This window comes from Gossypium hirsutum, chromosome D08 (assembly GCF_007990345.1).
Source record: "Gossypium hirsutum isolate 1008001.06 chromosome D08, Gossypium_hirsutum_v2.1, whole genome shotgun sequence".
In the NCBI taxonomy this organism is placed as follows: domain Eukaryota; kingdom Viridiplantae; phylum Streptophyta; class Magnoliopsida; order Malvales; family Malvaceae; genus Gossypium; species Gossypium hirsutum.
The window spans coordinates 15870864-15882006 of NC_053444.1; the positions used below are offsets into that span (position 1 = coordinate 15870864).

At 30.9% G+C, this 11143-nt stretch overlaps 1 protein-coding gene across 2 annotated transcripts; it reads left to right on the top strand.

The window, feature by feature from the left end:
- The first annotated feature begins 4519 nt into the window (after positions 1-4519).
- LOC107918593 (putative clathrin assembly protein At5g57200) lies at positions 4520-9878 on the top strand. Of its 2 annotated transcripts, none has more exons than XM_041099933.1 (15): positions 4520-4791; positions 4874-4943; positions 5071-5168; positions 5488-5626; positions 6303-6418; positions 6495-6581; positions 7195-7245; positions 7439-7504; positions 7600-7665; positions 7786-7866; positions 7957-8034; positions 8266-8415; positions 8518-8593; positions 9108-9205; positions 9581-9878. In XM_041099933.1, the coding sequence occupies exons 1-15, from the start codon at positions 4702-4704 to the stop codon at positions 9752-9754; spliced, it is 1440 nt and encodes a 479-aa protein (XP_040955867.1). In that variant the 5' UTR covers positions 4520-4701; the 3' UTR covers positions 9755-9878. The 2 variants fall into 2 exon arrangements, with proteins under 2 accessions (XP_040955867.1, XP_040955868.1); XM_041099934.1 differs by having other exon boundaries at positions 9564-9722.
- The last annotated feature ends 1265 nt before the right edge of the window (positions 9879-11143 follow it).

The following is an 11143-nucleotide window of genomic DNA, read 5'->3' on the forward strand; positions in this document are numbered from 1 at the left end:
CTTCCCTAGGGGTCAAACGAATTGAGGGCCAAATTGAAAACCGAGAAAAATCTGTGGTCCAAATTAAAAAATAAAGAAAAAAATACAAAAAGACTAAATTGAAACGGACTAAAAATAAGGAAGGGCCTAAAGCGCAAATAGCCCAAAAGTTAAAAGATCCTTTGGCGGGTTGGGCCGTATGCGCGGGTCTTGGGCAGAACGACGTCATTTTAGGGCTATTATGACCAGCTCTAAACGGCGTCATTTAAGGGCCCTATTTAAATCACATTTTTTTTGAAAAAAATTCATTTTTCTTCTTTTTTCCAAAAAAATCAGGGGATTCTCTCTCAATCCCTTTTCCTCCGGTGGTGGTTCGGCTATACTTCGATCTCTGGGCAACCGTCCGTCCGCCGTCTGCCGCTGTATACGACGGCCAGAGTTTTGAAAAAAGGCCCATTTTCGACCTATTCGGCCTCCCAAACCTCAATCCTAGGCTAAAATCCCAAAAAAAAACCCTTTGAAATTCAGAAAAGGCGAAGGAAACCTTTCGATTCCACGTTCGTCAGTCGCAACAGAGGTAAAAAAATTGTGCTTTTTGAATATATCTGTGTATATATGTTCTATTTTTGATAAATATGCAAAGAAGAAAAATGGAAATATACCTTTGTTGTTTTAAAACTATGGTATTTTATTTCTGTTTCTTTTTCCTTTCTTTGTATGTAAAAAAATGAAAAATAAAAGGTAGAATAAAAATGAAACGAAACTTAAAACAAAAGTAGAAGTAAACCTTTGGGATTTTTTGATTGATATTTTGTTCTTTTAATATTCGGTTCTCTGTAGAAAAAATAAATTACATTTTGTTGGGACTTTTATAGCCGATTATGCTACTATTTTTTGCTATCCCCTGCTCTTTTCGCTTCTGTCTTCTTCTATTTTGTTTTGCAGGGCTAGGCAAGGTCAACGGAGGAGGCCTTGCCATTTCAGTGCAAGGTGGCCAGGGGAAGGGTTAGACCTTAGGACGAGGCGCGAGTAGCGCGCACGAGGAGGAGGTGCAGTGCACATGAGGGCATTAGGGTTTCGGTTGGCTGAAATTTTTTTATAGTTTTATGGGCTGTTAGGCTGTTATTATTTGGGCCTGTGAATTTGGGCTTGTATTTGGGTTTGCTGGATTTGATGTATTTGGACTTTGTTATTTATTTTTGGGTTTTATTTATGTCTATTTTTGGGTTGAAAGCGCGGGAAAATTTGGGTTATTACAACCCCTTGGTAAAGTTGCTCAGGAAACCCTACACTAACCCCTGTGGAATTAGAAACAAGGTTTTTTGAAGTCATCCCCCTCCACTAGGAACTATGTACCTCTTGTGATTTCCCCTTGTATATTCTCAACCTATTGAGCTATTAAGTAGCCATCAACTAGATTCTATTGTTTGAACACCCTACGATATTGACCAATCTCAGGTCTCAGATTACTAACAAATATATGTAAGGCATAAGGTTTTAGAAAATGGAGTTGATTAAATAAACTCACAAATTGATCATGAAACTATTCCAATGTTCCTCACTACTTGAGGGACACCAATTCCTCTATGGGGTCCTAGTAAATCTTAGACACAAACCTCTCCTTCAATCCTCTAGCATAAGCTTCCCAAGTCAACTGGTGCAAACCTCCTTGCCTTTGAGCAAAGAAATGATGCCAATCTAAGGCCCTTCCCACTAAATGTGGCATGACCATTCGAACCTTAGCATGATCTTCCACACCTTTTACTTCCAAATATTGTTCCAACTTTGACCATCAACCCCTAAAATCCAAGCCATCGAAACGAGGGTAGTCAAACTTGACATGTTTGGCATTTGACTCCAACCCACTGACACGAGAAAAGTGGCCCAGATGTGACTGTGGTGATAGTATGATAGGCTTCTTAGAAGGAAAACCAAGAGGAGGTTCCCCTAAAATGCCCTTTCCTATGCTCTGACCCAAACTAGCCACTCATGTGGCTTGTGGTTGACTCAAAAACTACTCCAAAAATAGAGTACAAATATGAACGCATGTCATTCTTAAATCCCTCTTGAAAGTCCTTAAACCTGGTATCCATCTTCACATCAATGTCCACTCGAAGTTGTGACATCTCCTCTGCAACTGAGCCATGCCCTTCTCTAGTTTGGTGGTAACTCCTTCATTACACATGAGGAATGTAGAGGCTCTGATACCTTTGTAATGTGTTGAGCTGAGAAGAAGGTTAGATGATGATGATGATGATGATGAAAAAATTATAACATAGAAGAAAAGAGAAATAGAAAAACTAAATCCTCCAATTTCATAACCATCAGCACCTCCCTTATCCATGCTAAAAAGAGAGATAATAACGACTTAGTACAGTCTGTCAAGTTGTTAGCCAACTATGACCATTTCACTTAAAGACTAATAACACCATTTCACTAAATGTTTCTCCCCTAAATACATCATTTGATTAATGCAATTAAAACGTGATTAAAAGTAGAAACATAATTAATGACAATACAAAGTATCAACAGTCAATGAATTTATTCCATAACATCGCCTGAACGATGGCCTCACCAGTTTCGACATGACGCAAGTAAGGACACTACTATTGGCTTTTGAAGAAGAAGAGGTGGTGGTCGATGAAAAGAAAAGCACCGAAAAAGAATAAAAAATTAAGTTGTACAACTGAGAAAAAGAGAAGAGGAAGAAGCTAGGGTTTATGGGCACACATGTATAGGCTGAGGGTTTATGTGCTTTGGTCTGGGCGATATTTGGATTTTAATTAGATAATAAGACATTAGCCCAAATAAATTTCAATATGTTTAATAAAGAATTATTCGTTTTATCAAGTTGTTTATGTTTTCATTTATGGCTCATGTTAAATTTGAAATTAATATTTTAAATTTAAAAATGTAAATAGTTAATCATGCTATTGGTTCTGGCATATTTGTGAAGATTTCAAGTTTATTGATACGAAGTCCAATGTTCGATTTTTTTGTTTGTAAATCTTTTCACTCTTTCTTTTACATTTGAGATATTATTTTATGAACCCTTCCCACCACATCATTAATAGTCCATTTCTAATTATTTAATGACATTTTAGAAATTTTTTTCATATAATTGATACATAATTTTGATAATTTTAGCCTAAACCCTAAATCTCAAACTCTAAATATCGAACTTTAAACTCAAACATTAAACCCAAACCCTAAATCTTATCCTTAAACTTAAACTTCGAACCTTGAACTCTGAGTTCATGGTTCGAGGTTTATAGTTTGTGTTTGGGGTTTGGGTTTAGGGCCTCATAATTTAGGATTTAAGGTTTGGGGTTTAGGGTAAAAAAATTCCTAAATTATGTATTAATGATATGGAAAAAAATTATTAAAACGTCGTTAAATAATTGGAAAGGGACCATGGATCTTGCTAAGGGGGAGCTTTGGTTGATTGGCTATTAAGTTCTTTGGCTTAAAATTGTTTTGTTCAAAAAATTGGGGGGAGGGGATTTGAAGATGTTACAATGTACTGAAGGAAGTGCCCACTTCCTTCACCACTACGATAAAACATCAACTTGTCATATTTGGAAGATTGACAATTTATTAAGCCAAATCTTTGGGTTGTGTTGATATTGTGGAATGATTTAAGTCCATCAATAGAGATCAATTCATTTGGAGAAACATATCTAGAAAATTGGATAGAATTGAATCATTTATATCGAATCCCTTGGATCAAGGAAATTGGATCGAATAGATTCTAGAAAACTTGTCTTCTAATAGTACTATCATATTGTATTTAGCTATTTTAGTTACGGTTTAGAAGGGATTGTGATTAATCTTCATTATGTTAGCAAGTCTTAAAATTTTATATAATTGAGAGACTTGTATAGGCTATTGCATTGATTTTTGGGAGCACTTATGTGTTTAATTAGGAACATTATTTTGTGAGTGTATTTGTGATTGTAAAACTTTTGTGCGGTTAGTTTTACAAGCTAGTTCTCAAGGAGAGAATTTAGTGGTAAGAGATTTAATCTTTAAAGTACAAGAGTGAGGATTCTTCATTGGGGTGTGTTAGAACTAGGACCACTAGTTATATTTGTTTCGAAGATAGTGAATTCAACTCACTGAGTTAGGCTTTACAAGTGTAGGAAAACTGAACTACATAAACAACATTGTTGTACCTTGTTTTCATTATGCTTGTTGCAATTATTATAGCCCACTTTTGCATTCACGTTTGCTCAGATTCCGTTTCTTGTAAACTTAGTAATTGTTTCATCTCAACAATAAAAAAGTAGATAAATGAATTTGAATCAAATTGAATTTTGTGATATCATTTGTTTTTTTGGGCTTTTCACTTTTTTTACAGATTGCAATATGTTTAAAAAATTGAATGAAATTATTTAAAGATGGTTAAATTACTAAAAGATCTAAATTGACTATTTTTCGTTAGACCTATTTTAGAGAAAGGGATAGAGTCATTTTGTTAGCTTCTTTTCTTTTCTTTTCTTTTTTTTTTTTTGCGTTTATTTGTTAACAGCAAATCAAAACAAACAAACAAACAAAAAGGTCAAACATATAGAAACATAGTAACTTTATCTGTCTTTTCCGGACAAAAATTGTAGACATTTAATTGATCCTTCTGCCACTGTTAAAATTTTGTATTACAACTTCTTCTTTTTCTTATTTCTTTTTAAGAAATAAGAAAAAGAAGAAGAAAGAAATACAAAGATGGGAACATTGAATACTCTTAGAAAGGCATATGGGGTTCTCAAAGACAAAACCAAGATTGGCCTTGCAAAATTCAACAGTAATTTCAAGGTATATAATTTATTTTCTCTTAATTATTTTTGGGGTTAATTATTAATTGTTTTAATATACAAATTGTTTGATATTCATGCAGGAATTAGACATTGCAATTGTAAAAGCCACCAACCATATTGAATCTCCTCCAAAAGAACGGCATGTTCGAAGTTAGTTTTCCATATATAAAGCAATGGCTCTTCTACAAGAGTTTATGTTTATTTTTCTAATACATTTTTTTATTAATGATTCTCATTTGGTAAACGTGTTTTGTTTTCTCATTTGGAATGTTGGTAGAAATATTTGCAGCAACGTCAGTATCACGACCACAAACAGATATAGCATATTGCGTTCAAGCTTTAGCAAAAAGATTATCCAAGACTCGAAGCTGGATTGTAACATTTTTTTACCTTAATTTCCTCTTTTTCTTATATTTTACGTTTTTGGTGTTTTTTCATTAACTATATATACATTCACAAAATTGGTCAATACAAAAATGTTTTTTTTTATCGTGGGAATTTTCTTACTTGTTATTGTAAAATAAATTTTTAAATCTTCGAATAAAATAATTTATTTTTCAATGAAAACAAAAGAAATTTTATATTCATTTAGAATTTTGAAAAAAAATTGCAAAATTGCAAATAAATTTTCTTTTCTTTCATTTACTTATCCTTTTTGTTTTTGGTTTCCATATGGTTTACCAAATGAAAACAGGTTGCTACAAAGATATTGATAGTTATTCATAGAACATTAAGAGAAGGAGATCCTACCTTCCGAGATGAGCTTCTAAACTACGCTCATAGAGGAAATTTTCTCCAAATATCTAACTTTAAAGATGATTCAAGTCATTTTGGTATGTTGATATTTCTAATGTCATACATCAATTTTTATGTAATTTTTTAATGTAAATTGATTTTGACCCTTAACGCTGAGGTTACAATATTTTAAGTTTATTTACAGTATATTATCCTTAAAAAACTTTATTGGCCTAATAACATAAAAATAATTGAGGTTATTTATATCAAAATTACAATTGAAGCATATAGTTGAATTAAAATCAAAGTTATATAATATATATAAAAAATAGATTTATGACACACTTATAATATGGGTGTAACAAATATACTTATTAAAATTTTATATAAAAATTAAATGATGCTTCAATTGTAATGATAAAGTTAAATGTTTCATATGTATGTATGTCTTCTTAGTTCATATTATTTTATGGTTAATTTTTTATTGATTTATAAAATGTAATAGGACATAAACACTCTCATATAACTTACTTTGTATATATATATATAAATAAGAGTTTTAGTAATTTTCCGATTGAATTGGCTCGTGACACCAAGCCAAACAAAAACTTAAATATAAGTAAACAATAGATTATATAAAATCAAAATTCTCATATTATATCAAATTAATTTACTTATTTTTACTTTAATATTTTTAGTCAACAAATTCTTATAAACTCTAATATGCACATTGGTTTTTTTTTTTTTGGGGGGGGGGGCGGGATTGTCACACAGCATGGGTTAAGACGTATGCAGTTTTTCTAGAAAAGAGGCTCGATTGTTTCAGAGTGTTACAATATGATATTGAAGCAGAACGGTTGACAAAATTAGCATCCGGTGGCTCAAGCAGGGTTGTTATTTTAGATGTTATAATCAAAGTTAATATTAATTAATTATAAGATGAATAAATTTTATTTATTTTTACAGGGACAAAGTAGAAGAATGAGTAGTGGGGAATTAATAGAGCAATTGCCAGCACTACAACAACTTCTTTCTCGTCTTATCGGCTGTCAGGTATTTGTTTTTATTTCTCATTTTAAATTATCGTAGTTAGAGGTGCTCATGGGCTGGGCGGCCTGGCCCGGTCCGACGGCCCACCCAAAATATGAGAGGGTTTGGGTAAAAATATAGGCCCGAAATATGGGCTTGGGTAAAAAAATGAGACCCGATTAAAAAACGGGCCGGGCCTCGGGCACCACTTTTTTGGCCCGGGCCCGGCCCAAATATAATAAATATTTTTATTTTTTTATTTTTTTATTTTAAAATACTTTTTTAAAATTTTTTAATTTTGAAATATTTTTAAAATATTTTTAAAATACTTTTTTAATTTTTTTAATTTTAAAATATTTTTAAAATAAATTTTTTTTAATTTTTAAAAATAAATTTTTAGTATTTATTTAAAAAACGGGCCGGGCCGGGCCGGACCCGGGCTTATGAATTTTTTCCCGGGCCGGGCTTGAGCAAAATTCTAGGCCCATATTTCGGGCCGGGCCGGGCCAAAATTTTTTCTGGGTCCGGCCCGGCCCTTGAGCAGCTCTAATCGCAGTATACCTTTTTATTATTAAGAAGTTAAAAAATAATTAGTATTCTTTAATACTTTGTTTATATTAATTATAAACTCTTGCAGCCTGAAGGAGCGGCTTCTGATGTTTACCTTATCCATTATGCATTAGCTTTGGTATGTGCTCAATACATATCTTTTTTTAAAAAAAAAAACTTTATAAAATTAATAACATGTCCATGAAAAAGAGAAATTAATTTATTATTTAAGGTTTAAAGGTTATGTATTGTTATTAATCAATAAATTTCAACTTTAAATTTTCTGTTGCATTTTGTATAAACCTTTTCTTGTTTGTATTATATTAATGCAGGTATTAAAAGAGAGTTTCAAAATATATTGTGCTATCAATGATGGAATTATGAATCTCATAGACGTGGTAGGTTATGTTGTCATTGAGATAAAAAATAATAATATTATAAGTTTATATTTCATTATATATTTATGTCAAACTTCTTGTTTCTTTTTTTACAGTTTTTTAAAATGTCACAAGATGATGCAGTCAAAGCTCTCGGAATATACAAAAGAGCTGGTCAACAGGTTGATAATTTTTTATTCAAAAATACTTTTAATTTTAATATATTATTACTCGGAGTAGAATTTCATTTTTATGTTATTTCTTTTTGTTGGAATATATATATATTTTAAAAATGTTCACAGGTAGAAGAACTGGCTGAATTTTATGAATACTGCAAAGGATTAGAACTTGCTAAGAACTTTCAGTTTCCAGCATTAAGACAGGTTAAACTCTTTTATATATATATATATATATAAATTATAATGCACATAGTGTCTTACACTTGTTTTTCCAAATGCAATGAGCTGAAGCAGCCCCCACCATCTTTTCTTGCAACAATGGAAGAATATGTAAAAGAAGCTCCACAATCAGGTTCTGTCCAAAATAAATTGGTAAGTTGTTTCAAAAAAAATTATTATTATGTGCAATTTTATTTACATATAAAATTTTAATTTTAAAAGGATTTGTTATAATGTCTAGAGTTAAAAAGAAAAACCTCAAACTAGTCAACACATTATAATAGTAATTACTATATGGTTAAAAAGAGATTGAGAGCAATAATTTAAAAAGTTGTATTTTACGAGGTGTTGAAGAACAATATAAATTTGAGAATTTGATTATAGGAATATGAAGGGCGAGAGCAAGTATCAGAAGTAGCGTCAGATGAAACAAAAAAGCAAGGAGAAATTAGAATTAATAAATTATTGATTAATGAACAAGAAAAGAGCAAACTGGAGGAACCTCGACAACTTATACCAATGGGAGATTTATTGGTAGGTTTTTCTTTTAAATATGTATTTCAAATTTCATTTAATAAATGTAATATATGTAGGTTCAGGTTTTTTTTACTAAACAACTTGTTGTTTGTTCTTAAGGGTCCATATGAAACAAATCCGACAACTCTAGAAATAGAGAAAAACAATGGAATGGCTCTTGCAATTGTTCCGTCAGGTATTTTCAAATATTGCACTTTGATTTATTTGCGAGTTTTTTAAGTTTGATTTTCAATTTCAATAATCTATTTTACAAAAATTGAAAAAGTTAATTTTTTTTTTATTTTGTTTCTCATACTTTTTGAAAATAGAGAAAATAACATTATTAGGCTTTATTGTTAAATTAGTGACTTGAAAATCAATTATGTAGTAATTTATATGTAAGTAATTAACAAAAAATAGTATTTCAATCATTTATATTCAAAAAATTAGCAAAATTTAACGATTCAAGTTCATTTGTTTACCACCAATTGGAATAACTTATCGATTCTCATAAAATACGAAGATTAAAATTTGATAAATTAGAGTATAAAAACTCTCTCTATTTTAGTAAAATAGAGAGATGAAATTAAAAATCAAATTAATGTTTTATCTAGATCAATGGTTTGGTTTTTAAAGATTTAGGTTTCAACTTTTTATTTAAAATCCATAAATTGATCATGTCAACTAACTTTTAATCGTTTTTTATGAAGGAACTAATTTAGCAAGCCATGATTTAAGTGAACAATGGGAACTAGCGCTTTTTACAACACCGAGTAACAACACAACTCATGCGGTAGAAAGTGAATTGGTTAGTTTTCTTTACTCAATGTTCATTATGCTACTAGTATGGGGTAAGGGGTGTGGCGTGTCTCTTTTAGGGCTTAATCTCTTGACCGCATTAGTTGAACTATCGGTTGAATGTCCACATTTAATTTTATAATAGAAAACATTTACCCAAAAGATTGTGTTATTACATCCATTTAGTGGTAATTGTAGTGAATTATTTTGGACATGGGAATGAATTCAATAAGTTATTAGTAGATAGCGTTTATGAAGATGAAGCTATTAGAAGACAAAAACAGCTGACAAATGCAAGATATGGATCTGAAGGGGTATTGTTCAAAACCCATTTCAAGATACATTTATAATGCCCAATCACATTGCAGCACCAACTAATGTACAGATGATGGCAATATTGACTCAACAACAACAATATCCACAACAGCAGCAACCAATGATGATGACGGTACCTTACCAATACCCTCAACAGCTACAAGTGCAATATATGGGTCATTTTAATCCCTTTGGAGAACCTCCTCTTTTTAGCATCCCACCAAATTCAATTTTACTGCAATAAAACCATCCTACATTATTTTAAATGTTATTTTTCTTTCTTTAATTTAATTTATTCATGTATATGTTTTCACTAATGCAAACATTTAATAAATGGTATTTGAAATTATTTGGACCACCGAATAAGTTCGTTGTAATCTTTTAGGCTATATTAAAGTTTTTGTCATGTAACCTGATTCAATTAATTCAAATAAAAATTTTGGATACAATTTATTAATCAATTTTTTAATAAAATACTACTTTTATAAATGAATCAATGTGTGGTACATGAATCATTTATTACATCCAATAATATGGTGGGGATGCCTTTTATCTAGATTTCATCCATGCTCTTCACTAAACCATGCTCTACAAGAATATGAAAGGCTACATTATTAGCCTTTGAAACGATAAAGTTGTTAGAGGCCTTCTTTCAACAACAAGTGACCCAATCAAAGACAATCATTGCTAGATTTCTTTTTGTACAAAATGCCCATAGAATAACCACTGCAATGGCTACTTTTTTAAACACATTTCCTTTATAGATATTTGAAAGCCATGGTACGAAGCCCTCAAAAAGTTATTTACTCATCCAAGAGTAACCCATTTCCCTCCAAATTATCATTGTCGTAGGACAACCCTAAATATGATGTAATATGGTCTCAATATCCATCGTGCATATGAAATAACAATCATCAACAATTACCACACCATTGGTAGTGTGGTATTAGCCTCCATCCTATATATTGAGGTTGCTTATAATTCCTTTTAATTAATTAAATTTCTATGGGTTATAAGTTCTCTCATTTGCTATAGGGTTTTGTTAAAACACTAAATGAAAAGCTTGTTAGAAACTTTAATTATTATACTTCATTGTTGAACTTTATGTTAAAACATGAACCACAACAAGTTTTCTATGACATTCAAAGTAGTTTGTGTTCGTGATCTTTACTTGTAAATGCTTAATGTTTTTATTATTATTAAAGGATGTATTAAGTAGCAAATGCAAGATATTTAATGTACAAAATGAACTAGATAAAGTTTGGATAATGTCTAATCTTTTATAGGAATTTTGAAATGTGTGAAAATTGGATAAAGTTGGGCAGTTCACTTGTGTATCAAATAACATTTTGAATTTAAAGTTAAGTATTTCAAAATTGGAGCTTTATCTTGCATAAATCAAGTTCGAAATTCAAGCTAGTAGATTGCTTATCTTCTTGAGATAAGCTAGAAAAAAGTAGCCTATAAATATAACTATTGCAAATGATGAAAGCAATTTTTTTAGTGATTTATTTGTACTTTTCAAGAGTACATTCTTTGAATAACTTGAGGCATTCTTCTAAGCCTTTTACTCTCCGATTTATTTAGATATTATTTGTAAAGAGATTTCGTTTGTAAAAGATATTTTTGAGTG

Bases quoted from the DNA above. Each gene is read 5' to 3' on its own strand.
- LOC107918593 (XM_041099933.1), top strand. From the start codon at position 4,702: ATGGGAACATTGAATACTCTTAGAAAGGCATATGGGGTTCTCAAAGAC. The intron at 5,169-5,487 runs GTAACATTTTTT...AAATGAAAACAG, and splicing joins CCAAGACTCGAAGCTGGATT to GTTGCTACAAAGATATTGAT. The intron at 7,867-7,956 runs GTTAAACTCTTT...GAGCTGAAGCAG, and splicing joins AGTTTCCAGCATTAAGACAG to CCCCCACCATCTTTTCTTGC.